Below are 18,264 nucleotides of genomic sequence, written 5' to 3' on the forward strand. Positions count from 1 at the left end.
ACTGTGACACTGTGACACGGGCTTTCCATATCAGGCCAGACAGAAGGCCCACACTGACCTGACTGGGGCTGTGTCTTTGATGAGTGAAGTCTCTCTGGACCACAGCTCAGCTCCTCTTCCTCACTGCAACTTAAAGAGGCCATCTGTAAGATTTAGCCGAGCTGGGGTGGGACCCGCCAGGCTCCTGATTAAAGTGATGAGCTGTAAAGTCGAGAGAAGGAGGGGCTTGGGTAGGGTTGGGGTATTGGTGGTGACAGCTGGCTGTTGGCTGGTACGCTGAGCTTCATCTCGTCTGTTGGGAGACCCAACCTTCCCGCTCTACCTGCTCCCCTTGTCACTGTAAATGTGTTTGTTTATGTCTACAAGCCGGAGACGGCTGCACGGCGGAGGCTGCTAGAGTGCACCGCTTCAGTTCTGCCCCCATCATCCATCATTATTGGTGCATAGTTGGGATGTGGTGACACTGGCAGTTTCACTGGTTTTAGGTGGTTTAAGTGCAGCAGAATTTGTAGACAACTAGAATTTGCTAATGTGTCTTTATGTATCAAATGTAATGATGGAAAGTTTGTGCCTGCAGAATTAGAATTAAATCAGAAGATTCAGATCTAGTGGTGGCAGTCTCTAACCGATCAAATGTGTGCTCAGTATGAATGCATCAGTGAGGAGTGACATTGAGAGTTTCCTTTGTGACGACCGGCCTCAGATGAGCCGACCTCACACACCAAATGAATCATAATTCAGGGCCGTAAAAGTCACAATAGCCAATTCCATGATGACTAAACCTCCCATGAGTCTTTGTATTATTTGATTTAACTTATTTCAAGGTAATTGGTCCTATCTCCGTCTTTCATTTGGTGTTAATTTCTTAGTCCTTTATTCAAAACTTTGAGTAAAGTATGAGTGTGAAGGTTCGCAGTCATTTAGGTCATGGAAAAGTAAAGACAATGCGACTTGTACAGTTTCTTTGAGACTTTTTCATCCAAGTACCTCCTTCAGCTCCTAGGGGCAGGTGAGGTGTTGAGGTTTAAATAGGGACATGTGTGGGTGTTATCCACAAGACACTCACTCAGCTCAGTGTTAACGGAAAACTTCTTGGGGACAAAAGTAAGACTTAAGATTATCACCCAGTCTTGTTTCCCCGTTCAGAGAAGGATTTTCCAGTTCAATGAAAATAGCTTCCTTTACTCCTCTTTTCGCGCATCTGTCTTCTCTGGCTAAAATGTGACTTGGATAAAGTATATAAGCACAATCGGCAAAATGATCTTAAAGTATAAAAGTATTTGCAACACAGCAGAATGACTCCCCTGTTCTACTTTTATATTTTATGTTATTGGATAATGATGTAATAAAATGCACATTTCAAATCAGGATGAAATAAAAATAATGAACAATGATCACTTTAAAGTGTATATTACGTTGAGACAATAAAATAACACAGGTTATCACGGCAAATGTCATTTTTTCATTTCACGTACAAGAGCAAACTTTATGAAGAGGAAACAGGAAAAACTGAGACCATTGCATAAATGTGTCAGCTTGACTGCGTGAAGCACTTGGAAGAAATATTTGACACTCAAATGCAAAAACCCTGCTCCTTTGTTCCTCGTCAGTGAAGCGAAGGTAAAAAGGCTTGAAATCTAACAATATCATGAAAGTAGGGTCAGTATCTCTGCAGAGTTGAAGAGGAGATCTAATGACTGGCTCTGGACATGTTCGGTAAAACTGGAGGTAGGGTGCCGGACGGAAGTGGCTCTCCATCAACTGGGCTGTGACAGCGTGGAGGCCGAGTGCGAGGGCAGGCAGGCCACTGTCACCCTGGGGAGGTTTAAAAGCCCTGTGCTGAGGCAACCACAGGTCTCCCTCCGCTGCGCTGCCTGTCATGTACAGCTGGGAGTTCGGAACATAGACTATATAAATGTGTCACCACTTCGTTGAATTGGCTAAACTGACGCTATTTTCCCAGGGATACGGGCAGCGCCATCTAGCAAATTTGGAGCCAGAGTCTGCGGAGTACGGTCTGAGAGTGGTGCCGCGCGTAGACGCATTATCGCTGACCCGACCGCACTTCTTCTAGACTCACTCACTTTCAATTAATTAATGCTGCACTCTGCTCTACTTCCACCAGTTACAAAGAAATGTTGGATTGCATTCTGTACTTTTGAGGAGCAGTTCCACCGTCCACCTTTATACTGTCAATAGTTTGGAACCATAGGGGGATCTTATTCAGATCTGCCCCCAGTTCTAGTGGCTAAGACACATGTTTTTCTTTAGGTTTTATCACCCAAATGCACATTCACATACACCAGTAGGCAAACATGACCACCCTTGCCTAAGATGATGTTGTCCCTGTGCAGCTAAGTTTGAAGCAGTAACATTGGATCCATGCTCGCAGGATCTTTGAATGTGTGATCTTGGGTGCAAAACACACACACACACACACACACACACAACATTCTTCATATTCGCTGGGATTCTGTTTTGATCGAGACAAGGAGCTAAGAGCCGACAGCTGCGCTTGCAGCTCTGTGAGGCGTCACTCTAGGGACAGCGCTGCTTTGAGCTAAATATTTTAGCATGCTAACATGCTTGCAACAGCAATGTTAACAAGGTTATATTGCAGATAAAATGTTAGCAATGCTCCACCGTCTTAGTATAGCATCTTGGTGTGCACTGAACACAAAGTGCTACTGACGTTTCTGACAGCAGATGTTGCTGATCATACTAAACCAACAAAGCCCCATTCCATGGTAATGTTGTGTGTTTTCGCTGCCATCTACATATCCTCCGTGCTCTCACTCTCATTCACATTTCTAACGCTTTCATTTGCAATTGTAGTTATTTTTGCTTTAAATGTCATAACGATGAGTGCTTTATTTTTGGCCACTATTTCTTTGATAGCAATAACATACAAGTCCATTTGAGCGCCGAGAATTTGACACCGTTGTTTAAGTGGAGAAACAAACCTCAATACTTGCAAAAAGAAGCTGCAAGCAGATAGTACAGTCTGATGTACAGTGCAGTGGTTCCCATGACTGGGGAATTTCATGCACTGCAAAAGAAATAATGGTGTTTGGCTGGTTAGACCGTTTGTAACTGTCTGATTGCTTATGTTTTTGTCCCATTGCACCCCAACTATTGCTTTTGGGTGTATAATGTTATCATGGCCGATAGAAATGATGAGATTGTGGTTAGCAAGACCTCCTTGAAAACTATGAACTGGGTCATGAACCTTGCCTAGAAGCAGTACCAAGGGCAATATTTTGATTTGTAGCCAGACCGAACTACCAAAGCCTGTTCCCTGACACAGGTTGTCAAAGTGTAAAGGTGTTAGAGTTTGGCCATGTGTGATTAGCTCACTTGATATGTTGCTTGCGCTTTTGGCAAGTGCACACTGAGGACACAGACAGCACATCGCTGTGAAAAGGAGTTTACACAAGCTCATGATGTCTTTCCATTTTATTTTATTCCTTCAGATGTTGGGAGAGCAGTTCACGCCCCGGCACACATCACAGAAAAAGTGGTGCAGCTGTTCAGGAGTAAAAGTGAGTTTACCTTCTTGGCCTCCATCCAGCAGAAGTCCTCAACGTCAGGAGTCATATTCTCCATCCACGAGTCAGAACACAGGTAATCCTTCTGTAATCCTCTTCATTTTGGCCTGCAGCTCCTTTTCTGCACAACTTTTCTTCCACAGATTACTGAGCGCTCTCATTTTAAATTAAACCTTGATAGGAATTCTCATCTTAGTTAAGAGCAGTGTGCGATTACTCCACTGCCTGTCTAAGTCAGAGGGTAATTGGAGGCCCAGTTGATTGGTATAATGTAGTGTTTCCTCTGTGCTCGGGGCAAAAAGATAACCTTCCATGTTTGGTATCTGTAAGATGAGTTTGAAGTCCATCCATCTGTCCATTCAATTTCTCTCACTTATCCGCGGGCGGGTTGTGGTTAAACAGGGAACTCCAGACATCCCTCTTCTCAGCAGCTCAACTTCCAGCTCTTCCTGGGGGATCCAAAGGGGTTCCCAGGCCTGATAGGATATATACAGTAATCCCTCCAGCTAGTTCAGGGTCTACCCCGGGGTATCCTCATGACCTCCAAAGGGAGGCGCCGACTGGGAAATCGAAAGCATTGCCTTACAGCTCAGCTCTCGTTTCACCATGGCCGTACATTTCTCTCCATTATACCCTCGCTTGTGAACAGCACCCTCTACACGGAGAGAAAAATCCGCCATTTATCGACAGAGCACCCTAGCTTCTGACTTGGAGGTGCTGACCCTCACCCCATCCGCTTAATGCTCGGTTGCCGACTGCTCAACTGTATGCTATAGGTCAAGAGAACCACATCATTTGCAAAAAGCAGGGACGTAATTCTGAGGTTCCTATAACAGACACCCACCATGGTTGCACCTTGAGTTCCCTGAATACCATAAACAGAGCTGGGGGCAAGGGGCGCCCCCGGTGGAGTACAACACCCTCTGGAACTGTGCCTCTTCTTTCATCATCGTACCCCCCACAAAATTCCCCAGAAACACAGTCATCTTTTCCAATTCCTCAAGTCACATATAGAGTGGACTGTCCCATAATCCCCTAAGCAACTCAGCGTGAGTAAAGAGATGGTCCATTGTTCCACGTATAGGACAGAACCCAGATTGTTCCTCCTGAATACGAAGGTCAACTATCGGTCAGACTCTCTTTTCCAGTATCCAGGAGTAAACTCTCTCCAGAAGGCTGTGCAGTTACCCCGATAGTTGGAGCACACCTTTTGGTCCACCCTTTAGAAGATGGGCACCACCCCCCTGGTGTGCCACTCGCCTGAGTGTGAAATGCTGAGCAATGACAAGTCTGCTGGTGATGTTCTGGCTTCTATTGCAGAATGGTGAATCAACAGACATGCAGCAAATGAAAACATATGGCCTTTTATTTGAGCTGCCACGAACTAGCAGAGTGAAGAAACAGGTACTTGTTTTTTGTTGCTGTTTTTGTTGTTGCATAAAAAAGGAAGAAAGGAGCTTTATAGAACTTGGGGCAGTGGAAAGTGGCAGCTGCAAGACATCCCATCTCAACCCTGGTCCTCTGACAGACTCTACAACTGTGAATTGTTTTTAAAGGGCAGGAAACATTGATTTCCCCCCTGTCCTCTGACGGTAAAAGCCTTCCATTGCTTAAAACATGCAGTCGAAGCGAACATGCGGGTGAGTGTGTATGTGTTTGCTGAGAGTCAAGACCAAGGCACAGTCCTACACAATGGGAGAGTGAAGGAGAAGAGATGTAAAGAAGAAGCTGCTTTTCTAAAATTTATCCTCCAAATCCTGTGTTAAGGTTAAAGCACCTTGTCTGAATAAGTTGTTTTATAGTGACAATACGACAGCCTTGATTGCTGTAGACTTTGTATTGTAGCCATTAATTGCAAAATGTTTTTCTTTTCCTTAACTTATAATGCACCTGTGTTAAACAAGATTGGGGCCGTGTGTCATTACTGATACCACATTTTCTGTTAATACACTTTTTAAATCCAAAATGTTCAGCTTTTCAGCCTTAGTCTGCTCTCAGAGTTGAAACTTCTGTCATGTTTTGGATCTCCCTTACACCTGGACTAACTGTGCAATGAGATTAACGAACAGATGCAGCAATTGGCATATAAGTAAGCAGTTGAACAAGGGATTTTATGAGTCAACATCGGATCTCTCAAAAGAAGATTATTATTTTTTTTAATTCTTTTCTTTTAAGCTCTAAAAAAGATTAGGGAACTGTTTATGTTTGTTTGATCCTCTACGGATTTCTTTCTTCACTTGTGTGCGCGCATGCCTGTGCACTTAATATTTCTTCTACCACCAATTGTATGGTCCGCTACTATGCAATGAGTTGTCCCCTGCTGTGCTTTTAAGGTGACCCTGAGAGTTGCTTTTCAGTCCCATTACTTTCTTTGTGTCTCTGTGTCAGCTTCCCCCGCTTTCCCTCTCACGTTACCTGCAGGCTTAATTGTCTCGCAGTGGGTCGTCCAAACAACAGCGAGGCAAGGCTAAATGGGGCCAGCTGACTGCACCGCCCTCCTCCTTGAGGCACAATGACATGCGCCATTCAGCATATGTAGCTCAGAGGAGCGTTCGGACTAAGCAGTTGTTACATTAAGGGCACTCAGCCACACTCAATTACGCCCAGTTGTCAGATAAAGCTATAAATTTATACTATTTATATCATTTGAATTGGTAGGGATGTTAATCTTTAAAGGAGCGGATCCCTCAAATGGCATTAAGACTAATTTCTGTATATTAGATCCAATAGAATTTAGCCACAAAGCCTCTGGTTTTAAATGATCAAGTCAAAAAGTCTTCAAATCATAACAAAGCAAAATACATAATTCACCTCTTGCTTTCAAAAATTACTGTTTCTTTTTTTGTTTTTATCCAATACCAAAAACCTCTATTGGTAAAATGGTATGGTATTGGTTTAGGCAAACCTGGAAGAAATCTTTATTCTGTCCAATTTAACCTCTTCTTGGGGATGTAATAGTGTCTCTTCACAGTTGATAGAAAGATATATAGATAGAGACCTCCTCAACCTGTACACTATCTTACCAAAGTTGTTAACCATTAAAAGTTCTGTGTGTGCAAGACATCAAATCTAATAGTAAGAAAAAGAATTTTAAAGCACACCTAACGAAAACAAGTACGAAACAACCGAAGAGCGCTACTGGGGTGGCTGCTGCTCTCGTTAGCGCCGGGAGAGATGACGACGGGGTGTAGCAGTTGTTTTCGCTGCTCGAGCAGCAGCTGCTGTTGAGTGAAATGAATAATGGCGCGAGTATTCAGACGTTTATTTCTCAAGTATAACAGAATAAACCTTCAGTTAATTTATTGATTTTCAAGACCCGTCGATTCTTCAAATATTGTGTACTCTTGGGCGTCATGAAAATGACACCCGGATGCAAATCTGGCCAGGCCGAGTTGCGGCAGACTGAAGTTATTTTGAGACGAGCTGTTGTGAGTCACACTGCCACCCTGCAAGGGTAATTAAATTTTGTGAGATGGACAGGGTCTTGACTTGCTTTGTGCAGACCTGTGCTCCATTGTGGCCGAGGATTTGTTCTGAACCTTTGAATCCTCTCAGAAGGCTCCATTAAAGCCCTCTGCCGATGCCCATTCTTTCCTATTATAACACAGGCCTCCCGCTCAGGCAGCTAAGAGACAGCTACTGTAGCTCTACCGCTCGGCAGAATCCAATCAGACATTCCTTCTCTGTCCCTTCCTTACTTCTTCATCTCTCTCTCGGCACAATCAAACTGTCCTCTCTCCCCTCCCACCTACTCTGCCAAGTCTGCTTTGCCAATATAATAATATCCTTCTCTCCTCCCCCCTCTCATCCTCCGCTCTCCTCATCCTCAAAGTGCAAACGTCTCTTGAATGCAAGCGTTTCTCCATGCCCACTGCAAAAGCAGAAAAAAAAAAAGATTTTTCTTTTTTCTTCTTCTTCTTATGCCTAGCACTGGGAAATGAGGAGGAGGGTTTATTGCTGCTCCAATAGACTGAATAGAACAAAAAGGGGCCGTTTCTGCCAAGGCAGCATTTTTCTAGGTCCCAGTAACGGTCTCATTGTCAGCAAGTGGCAGTAGCTCTGTGATGAACTAACTCAAAGGCCGATCTCTCCACCGCTCTTCCCACCTGCGCACTCGAACACCAAAGATGCTCAGCCCGCTCCTAAAGCTGCTCTGTTCGTCTGCCTTGCCCTTTGTCACTCTACAGGTATGCATCTCCCTCTGAGCCTCAGTTCACGAGTGCTTACAGTTTCTTCTCTTATAAACCAACATGCTGAGGAGAACTGAGACTTATCAAAGTAGAGTTTGTGGCAAAAGTTTGTGAATGTTGGTAAGCACGGGGAAGCTGGCTGCAATAAATATCTGGCCCACTGCAGCCAGTTTAACATTCATTCATTTATTTATTCATTTTCTGTATCCGTGTGTCTTCCGGAAGGTTTTCAAAGTTTTATATTCTTACCTTTCACAGATATTCAGCCTGGCTTAGGCACTGCCTCATTTGCACATTGCTTTGCTTTACAAGTGCTTGCCAAATAAATACATGTAAAGCCAGCCCTGATCATGGACCTTCATGTGGCTCCATATACTATAGTAGAGAACCGCAACATTTCAGTCTGCCAAGTCTTCCTAAAGCTGATGTAAATGTGTGAAACAGCCAAACTCCCTACTCTAATGGAAATGTGTAGATTTCTTGGATCTGACATCTAAATCCTGATCAACGAGTCTTGCTTTTGTTTACACTCACCCGGTCTGGTGAGTTGGTATCTTCAACGTCGTAATCTAGTCGTATGCATTGATTAGTTGAACTAAGAAGTAGCTTTGCAAAATATGTCATATGAGGTTGACGCTAAAAGTAAATTGCTAAAAATGACTGTGACCTGTGACTGTTATTTGACAAAACTGCAACTGACAACTTGGTTTGTCATTCCTCCTTGGCAGATGATCTATAATTCAGCTTAATGCTGTGCCACCATAGTGAATCACTGCTTTCTGTCCTCATGCGTTTTTTTTTATTATTATTATTATTATTATTTTTTATTATTTCAAGACTTGATCTGCTGAAATACTCAGAATTTACTCTTGCATCAGATGGGATTTGTGTTTGAATGTTGGTGAAAGACAACCTGCTGGCTTTGATTCTGAACTGGAGGGATGAGCTGTGCCCTCTCACCTTTTACATTCAAGTTTCAGTAGTGCACCTCCTGGCTGTGTTTCCCAGTTAGAAGAAGGATACACTACAGTACAAACTCTAATTGATTCCTCCTGCACTTTTGAATTTCATAAGCTGAACAAAATACAGACGATGGTGCTTTTTTCACACAAGGCTTTTCCGTATTTCTTGCTTGCTGTACTAGTGCGTGCCAACCATCCTGACAAACGTGGGTATAACTGCATGCTGGTTAAATGGACCCCAATGGTGAAGACTTTTTCTACTGAAAGTTGCATTTATTTACAGTATTTTATTAATAAATAGCTTACTTTTGGTGCTTTATTTCACTTATGATGATACTGGCAAGACTGAACCACAGTCACAAAAAACAAAGATTTGAGCACAAAGTTGCTAAAAAAAAAAAGCCATTTGAAGCGTTTTCAGTTAACATGCAATCATACTTGGGCAATTTCAAAGCGCATTGAAAGATCTTCAGGATAGAAGTTAAATGTTAAAAACTTAAAACATTTTGAAGAAAAACATGAAGGTGAAGCTCAGCAGACCGTCCTGCCTTGATGCAATTCGAAGACAAGACATTAAGGCCTCCAAACTGGGCCACATATCAAAGGTTCTTCTTTGCTCAAAATAGTTTTTTGAGATTAACATTTGGTCTTTCAGTTGCTGCCCATTTCTGTGAGGTTTCCCTTGAAAACAAAACAAATCACTGGGTAGTGCCATTCCATGTCTGCCGAAGAAGCCTACAGGGAAGCAACCCTAAAGAGCATCAAGGAGAAAAACATTACTTGCAGAGCACAGCAGTGGCTCTCCTTGCCCACTAGAAAAAAATAAGGGAAACAAAAAGACATTCTAAGACTCACCCTACCTTTTATGTCCCAGAAACCTCCTCTGAGATTGTTATTAGCTTGAATGACAGCATCCCCTGACATACCTTAGACAGAGGACCTCTTCCTGTCCATCGGTCTTCAGACCCCAGGGACTTCACTTGTTTCTTTGCTGCTCTCTTCCTCTTCTTTAGTTTCAAGCAGAGAAAAAAAACAAAACATCAGAATCCCCCCAAAAATGGCCTTTACGACCTAAACATCCGCCCGCAGATAAAATAAATAAATAAATTAAAAAAAAAAAAAGCTTCTGATATTTAAATTAACGTTAACTTGCCAATGGACAAAATTTAAAGTGTAACCGAATACATCAACAGGATGGGGTGGCGACGCAAGACTCTGTATGCAGAGGGGTCACCGTCCTGGATGAGTCCAATGACGGTGGTGTCGTCTCCCAACTTAAGGAGTTTCACAGAAGGGTCCCCAGCGGGGCAGTCATTGAAGAGAAGAGAAGAGCAATGGAGAGTAAACACACCCCTGGTGGGTGCCAGTGCTGAGGGTCCAGGTGCTGGATGTGTGCATCTCCCTGCAAAGTCGATATGGTGGAGGATGTAGTGCAGAGCCATGTTAACTGCATCATCCATGGATGTGTTTACCCTATCATATCTGGTTAGAAAGGGCACATTCTCTATATGTTTGTATGTATTTTACAGATCATGCTTGAGGTTTTTCTCTAGACTTTGTGTGTTGTTTGTCCCTTGTGGGAATTTTGATGCAGCAGTTTATGATGGGCCATTATCTGCAACTTGGACCATTAGCCTTCTTAAGGATTTTACAAAATTCGGCATGTCAGGTTGATATATGAAGCCATTATTATTATTATTATTATTATTATTATTATTATTATTATTATTTTGAGTCATATACTGGATGTTTAAAACATACAACATGGAGTTTATTCCTCTACACCCTGTTCACCGATGCTGTTTGTTGACTGTTCCCCTTGTCACCAAAGGCCCGGTGGTATCAGCCTGTAATAATCCTTTGCTGCTGATAATGTTACACCAGTCTCACTCCAAACTGTGAAAATGAATTGATTTCCCCCTGCGTATCACATCTTATAGATGTATATGCCTCACGTTGGGCTCATTTGTGAAAGTTGCCACCATCATCCAATGTGATGAGGCCATCTGCAGAATCCAAATACTCCCATCAAGGAATAGTCTTCCCGTGACAACTCTCACAACCAACCCTGGTCACACTTTCCAGGTCAGTAAGTGGAAGCATCAATGTGTTTTGCCATCGTAGTATGTGGTTTACCACCTTCTCCTCCTGTTCCACTGACAAGCTCCAGAGTGCTGACCTCCCTATTGAGAAGATAATTGGCTGTCATCTGCCCTCCATAAAATAGCTGCATGACACTGGAGGTGAAGAAAAAGGACAGGATGATATACAGTCAGCCCAGCACTCACAGGCAGCCATTCATTTCCAAAACTTTTCTCTTACAGATGATGCCACTGCATTTTGATGAAGACCACTTGTCACCTCAACAGCTTCTTCCCAGAGCTGTCACAGCTCTTCCAAGACCCTTCTCCAGCCCACAATCTCCATCTCTGGAGACACAGCCAGCAACCTTGGCACCGTGGCTGTTTATTTATCACTCAGCAGTTTGAATCGCCATCTTTCCTTGTCTCAGCCAACTTCAGGGCTGAAAAATAAAGCCAAGACAGAAGTGCCAAAAACTGTAGTTCCTCGAATGGCCATTTGAGGCTAGCTCCAAAGACAAGTCTGTCCCTGTGGACCTCCATGCTAAAATGCCCAACTTTACAAAACACACCATCCCTATTTCTTAAAAATTTAACTCATCAGTCTGAATAGTTCTATGGTCTCAGCCCAACTGATGACATTGTAAAGAAATTTGGTTGGGGAATTAGTCACAGCATTTAATGTTCTCCTGTGTGTGGTCTCTTAGAAATATTTGGCTAAATATTAAATAGTATTTAGTAAAATAGTAATAAAAATAAATATTTTTATTACTTATTATATGCAGTAGAAATGTTCAAAAGCCACGCGTCTTTGTAATTTGCAGAGGTAACCCACAGATTGCTAAATTCTATAAAGACGACGTTGGTGTGAGATTAAAGGTGATACGTACATCTTATCTCTTATAAACTCCACTGAATCACAAGGCTGAGCTGGATAAATGCATAGAATAAATTCATGCAGGGAGTATATATACTTGAGCAGTGCTCATATAGCCTCCCACTACTTTATATGTACTGTACTTTATGTCAGGTCACCTTATCCCTCTGCCATGTGTCATTGTGAAGAATTACTGCTTTAAGTTGTCAGTGTGTGTCTGCACACTGCCTCCAAGACAAATCCCTGCACTTGGTGTAGAATATATTGATTCTCATTATGTTGTCATATCAACTAGAGACTGCTAGTTGACACTGGGAGGGGAGCTTATCTCTGTGGACAGTAAAGATTTAGATTAAGTTCTCTTTTCAGATAGGATTGCAACAAAATGATTAAAACTGCAGATGCAGCAGCTGAATGATCACAGCGACAGCAATGTTGGTTTTGAAGCTTATATGTGTAAGCTTAGTAGAGTTTTAAGGATAATTCAGTTTAATGTTTTCATTTGTCTGCCCTGCAGCTTTAATATATTTGTTCAGTTTCACCCCACTCTGCATTTTTTAAAATTTATTTGTTATTTGCTAGCTGTTAGCTATACCGAGTTCTGCTTAATACATACATACATTACTACACGTCCAGAAAAAGTTAGGCTCTGCTTTTGAAGATGGTGACATGTTTAGCAGCGAAAGAAAAAGTAGGTAACATGAACTAAAGGTTAAAAGGAGAGTAAAAATTGGAATGTTTATCAGGTAGCTAAAAACCTTATTCCAAGTACTATGATAAAGACTACTAAAGGATGACACCTTGGCCGGTAGAACCAACCCCACCCCAGACTAAGGTTGTGTGTTGCTCAAGCCTGACTACCATCTATTTCCAGTTTAATGGAGGATTCTACAGGCAAACACATGACTGTGTGATAGGGTCATCAGTGTCACTGACAGTGACCAGTCTCTACTTGGAAGAGGTAGAGACCAGAGCCCTGAACTCCCTGAACAACCCCCACACATTGGTTCAGGTATGTGGACGACACTTTGGTTAAAAGTAAGACACATGAGGTGGAATCTTTCACAGAGCACATCAAGACAGTCTAAAGTACCATCAAGTTCACTCGGGAGGACATCAGCAGAGATAGTTTGGCCTTCTTGGACAGTCATGTGCGTGTGGAAGTAAGACCGAAGCCCTCTGGAACCTTTTTGCATCATAATGGGACCAGGAGGCCTTTTACTTTTTTAAAACATGTTCTCAGTGTGGCTTAAAATTACAACATGTTTTTGGTACAAATTTGGAGGATCATTGTGTGTCCTTTGCAGCCCTCCTTGTCTCATTATCCTGTTCAGCATTCATCTGCTTGTGTTATAAACCAAATTTGGATCAGATCCTCAGTAACTGTTTAAATGAATATAATGTTGTTTAGAGCTTATCTCACCTCTTATGAATGTTATTATTGTACTTTTTTTTAAAAAAAAATCAGTGCCAAATTGCAAGTAGTTATCTACAACACCAAATCTAAACACATTTGAATCAAATCTCCAAGCTGCTGCTAGCCACTATTTATTTCAGTTGCGTTTGATATGCAAACATTTATTTTTTTAATTTATTTTTTGCTCTTTGTGAAAGCTGCGGTTGCTCACATTAGGAGTCTGTTGTATCTGTGCAGTTGCCATTAGTTAAAAAAACAGGCTTTTTATCATGCTGGTTATGAAAGGATCAGCAATGAAAAGAAGGTCTTTGAATGGTAACAAGGCTATTTTTTATGTCTTACCGCCAAAACAGATATGTCATTTTTAGTGACTAACAAATGGACCGCCTACCGATATATATTGTTCCCCTTCATTAAATATCCTTCAATGGTGGGATACAATAGCCACCACTAAATACTTCATAAAATAAATGCTCGCTGTGAAGTGGAGTTAATGCCTTTGATGATTATTTCATGAGTCAAATCAACAGTGTTTCTGCTCGTTCAGTGATTTCGGTCCTCTCAGAGCCCCGAGGAGGCTTCCATCAGGGGAGGCAAAGCTGGAGAGCTCTCGTTCTCGCTTTACTCCTCTTTTGATGCAAATGATTCTTATCCAGTTGACTGGTATCATCGGCTCTGTCTCCTGCAGCAAGATGGAGATGGGCTGTCAGTTCGGTGCCCACAGAGTGATGTATTCATTTAATTTCAGAGCCATGACATGCTGACAAAAACTACCGACCTGGCCCGTCATATGAACCCCAGCCCCAGCTCTCTCCATTAGACTTACACAGCCTCTACTGCATGCAATCCCACTTTAATGTTGGAGGAAAACATTTCCCTGTGATGCTTGTTAATTTACTGTGATAATTGTTTTAGTATTAACTCAGCTTGCCATGTGGGGGGTTGATGGGCCTTCATTAGCACCGTGGAAACGTTCAGGCTGAGTCGAACCTTTCTCGACAGCACGCACCCATCATCGCCGCCTCCTTCCAGTTCCTTTGTCTTTTCTCCTTCTTATTTACATGGTGGCAACAATTAACATGCTCATCTTCATTCTTGGAACGTGTGAAAGTGGCGCTACGCCTAATGCTGTTTTTTTACGGAAGTGTACCAGCGGGCACTCGGGTAACATTCAGTCGGCATCTAAAGGTGCAGCATATTTCCGTGGCTCGGGGATAAAAATAAGTGTGGAGGCTTTCGCTTCTGACGAATGTGTGCCTGTGTGTGAATTTTCGTCGCATGCATTGTTTCCATTTGTGATACTTTAACTTCGACTTCCGAAGCATCTGAAAATTATGCCTATAGCCTGTTTACTTATAGAGATCATTTCCGTTGAGGACACTAAAAAATACATTAAGAAGAGGTCTAGCAAATAAATAAAAGAGATTTAAACTAAAATCTGGAGTGGAATAATAAAAAAAAATGCATGCGATCAATAACGTTATGACCCAAAATGTAGGTCGTAAGCATTCTTTATGATGCACATTGTGACTTTCTCGTTCACCATTGACCTACTGTACTTAGAGTAGTTACACTATATGTGCACATTTGTTATTTTGTTGAGTTCCTATAAGTCCTTTTTCAGTGGAATTAATTTTCCAAACAGGAAGATGGATAGATCTGCTGCCCCACAGCCTCGATTGACATTCTGTGGAGCGAGCCCACTCTCCCTTTTCATAAATATGCATGGGAGCTGTTGAGTTTTGGTATCGAATGGGCTTGATCCTTGTGAGAGTCTGATATTTTTTATTCTAAAGATATTGGAATAGGCGGTGTTCTAGGCTATACTTATGTTATGCATTGAGTGCTGTGTTTGCCCTATGTAGTATATATATATATATTTTTGTGTGTGAGCTTAGAGGCAAGGGGTTCCAGTGCAGGGGTCATTTACAGCCGTGGGGAACCTGAAATGTCATGACTGGCTGCCTGCGGCTTTCGAGCTGCTGCTGTCTGTGGCCGCTTACTTGAATGCTTGCAGTCGCACAACATGTGAGGACATTTAGTGAAAGTGAGACAAAAATGTATCTGTTTTTTCTTCTTATACCAACTTAATGCTTAAAGTGAGCAATCACCTCAGCCTGTTAAATAGTCAACTTGCTTTCCTTTATGCTTTTGTTTATCTGCTGGGTATCATTTAGAGTGGTTAGCCTGCAAATTATTAGTCTGTTTGACTGTGGTCTATCCCACACCGCAGATAGACCACATTCACATTTTCACAGTCAGGAAAGTGCATGTGTATTAATGATGGCTGCATTCCACTTAGTTGGAGTTCTTCTTTTGTGAATGCTGGGTCACTACCTTGGCTTACTGTGACACTTGATTAGACTGATGGAATACGATCGATATACTGTTCTCAATAGCATTGGCTTTTCACTTGTGTATTAAAGCTAATATTTAACATATGTCTGCTCCGCAGTGATGGTGTGAGTGAAAAATGAATACGAGAAATTTCAAATCAATATTCATGACCCAGGAAAATGTTGATGTTTTATTCAGTCAGGCCACAATTTGCCCTTGATCACCGTTTGATGACAATGTAAAACCAAATTTTGGATATGAATTACAGTTGTAAGATCAAAGGTCTGTCTCTCTCGTCCCCCAGTGGACCAACCATTACCATCATTTCCCACATTACCCTGAGAGCTTTCCTTTAGTTCTGCACTCAGGTCAAGATGTCATTTTTATGCTTTTGGATATTCAAGCGGTGTTACAGACTGAGACGAAATTATGAGAATGTTTCTGATTCAAATACTGATTCTTTAGTGTAATAACAGCCAAGCACACTGTTATTTTTTACTTTTAGTTATTGTCCTTTGTCACACAGAACACATTTAAATGAAAAACATTAGGCCATATTTTAAATATGTCATTTGTTTAGAATCTTATAAAAAAGATTATAATTGTCTGCTCTCTTTAATTTGCTGAATTTGTTCCTTTTTTCATTCTTAGAATGTCATAAAATACTAGAAAAAGCAGATTTCAAATTTGTTCAACTATCTTCGACTGTGTGTGACTGACAGTTTAAAACCCAACCGATCATAATATATTAATAAATATACCTATATATACTGTATACAAGGGACTATTAGGTATTTTTGGTTTTACAAATATGTAATTACAAACGTATTGTTATTCCAAATACCTATCCATTCTGGATCAAAAACATAAGAGGTTTTCATTTTCACACCTGCAAAATGTTACAGATTTCGGCAAACCTGCTTTGGACAAGACACCTGATGCGTTTTCTCTGAGTTCTTAGTTTTCCTTTACAGCAAAACTCAACATCTCTGTCGTCTCCCCCTGCAGTTACTTTGAGCTGGAGAGCAGTGGGGTGAGAGAGGAGATCCGCTACCACTACCGCTTCAAAGGCAAGCCGCGCTCCGAGTCCTTCCCCTACCGCCTCGCCGACGGCCAGTGGCACAAGATCGCCCTCACCATCAGCGCCTCCCACCTCCTGCTGCACGTCGACTGTAACAGGTAACGGCGCGCTTGAAGCTCCCCGACGTCTCTGTCACAAGTGGCTGCGCGGGTCTATTTTTAACGCTCCCCGTTTTTGAAGTGACACGTCTAATGAGCTGTCTGTCTTTATCAAGGCAAATATTTGTTCGCCCGGCGTCTCTTTGTGGATGACAGGCTTTTAGCGGTGCCGCCGATAAAGTATCCAAGGGCAAAAAACATGTGCGCGCTGTGTTTATTAAGATGACATCCTGTATCTCTATATGGGATGTGTGCTCCTTAATGAAGTGGAAGGTAACAATGATATAATCGCCTCATCGATTGGCCAGGGAAGAACCTTTTCTGAAGGAGCACTCAGTCAGAGCTGATCTATAAACATGCACTTCAGCTGTGACAATCCTTCTCGGCCCTCGCATCCCCTCCTGAGAGCCAGGAAGCCATCACTTGTCCTCTTCTTAATGCAGTTGCTTGACAGACACACTGTGAACAAGCAGTGTAAATTTGAGTGGAGGTAATGCTCTGTCACCTCTTGTGGATGAAAAGCTGTTTGATGCACGGAAGGATTGAGCTGCAGTATCGATTCTTCCCAGACACCTATTATGTCCATCAGGCTGGTGGTTTGTCGATTAATTATCACTGCAGCGGATGGCTGTCAGATGGGACTGTAGTGCAGATAAAAAAAAAAAATGAAAACATCAGAGTGTTATTAAGGAGGAAAGATCAAAACATAATTGGATAAAATTGGGATCAAAACTTTTTTGCGTGTCCAGTTCTTTGAAAGAGAGCCGGGCTAATTAAGAGATAGTGAAACTGAATGCGTTGCTTTAGTGCTGTTTATCATCTGACAGTGACTGCGACTTATAGGTTAATTCTAAATTAGTTTTTCTCCTATTTTCTTCCACGTTTTTACTGTGTGCGATGATGTAATAAGGCTCTATCATTGTGCCATTATTATATCATTCTGCATTTTTTTGTCTTATTTATAATTCTTTGCTGTGTGGTGTTTTTCTTGTTTGTGTACTTCAAGCAGCATGAGAAATGAAAGATATCTAGCTACTTTATCGGCTGACCAGTGTTTTTAGGAGTAGTAGTAGTCATAGTACTAGTACTAGAAGTAGTCCTGGGGGTCAGTGTTTGCTAAGGACCATAATAAGTTCAGCTCATATCAGGCACATTCATGGATTAAATCATCAAACTTCTAGTTTTTCCTAGAAATCAGTAAGTTTAAAACTGTCTGTGAAGTGTGTGAAGTGTCTGTCAAGCCAAACATGTCGCGGTAAATACAAACAACTAATTGTAATTAGAGGAATTTGCTAGATCCTGTGTTTTTTCCTTTCCCATTATGGGAAGAAACGCACAAATTCCCCCGATTACAATACAGTAGGAACACCAGTACAGGTCTCCTGTAAGTAAGAGGTGAGCACCGCCCACAGATGTTCCTACTAATGGCCCATTCAAGGTCCTGTACTAGACCCTAAACTACACACTTGATCTCACCACTTAACCTACGCACTTGGCTCACTCTGTAAAAAAACACCACCTAAACACTAGTCAGCGCTGTGTCTTTTTTGCCGGTCGGATTCATTTCTGTTTTTACTTCCTTATTCACTTTCCACAATGGCACAGTACCTAATAGATTGAAACCTTCGCCAAAATTTGGTCTTTGGAGTCACATTGATGCTGAAACCTGAACC

General features: G+C 42.0%; 1 protein-coding gene across 1 annotated transcript in view; it reads left to right on the plus strand.

Annotated features, from left to right (window-relative positions):
- LOC125005460 (protein kinase C-binding protein NELL1-like) overlaps positions 1-18,264 on the plus strand; it is a 221,566-nt gene that overhangs the window by 26,931 nt on the left and 176,371 nt on the right. Inside the window, exons 3-4 of the mRNA XM_047580815.1 lie at positions 3,474-3,624; positions 16,421-16,591. Of these exons, the coding sequence (XP_047436771.1) occupies positions 3,474-3,624; positions 16,421-16,591 (322 nt within the window). The remainder of the gene's footprint in view (positions 1-3,473; positions 3,625-16,420; positions 16,592-18,264) is intronic.

Source organism: Mugil cephalus, chromosome 3 (assembly GCF_022458985.1).
Source record: "Mugil cephalus isolate CIBA_MC_2020 chromosome 3, CIBA_Mcephalus_1.1, whole genome shotgun sequence".
NCBI classification, from domain to species: domain Eukaryota; kingdom Metazoa; phylum Chordata; class Actinopteri; order Mugiliformes; family Mugilidae; genus Mugil; species Mugil cephalus.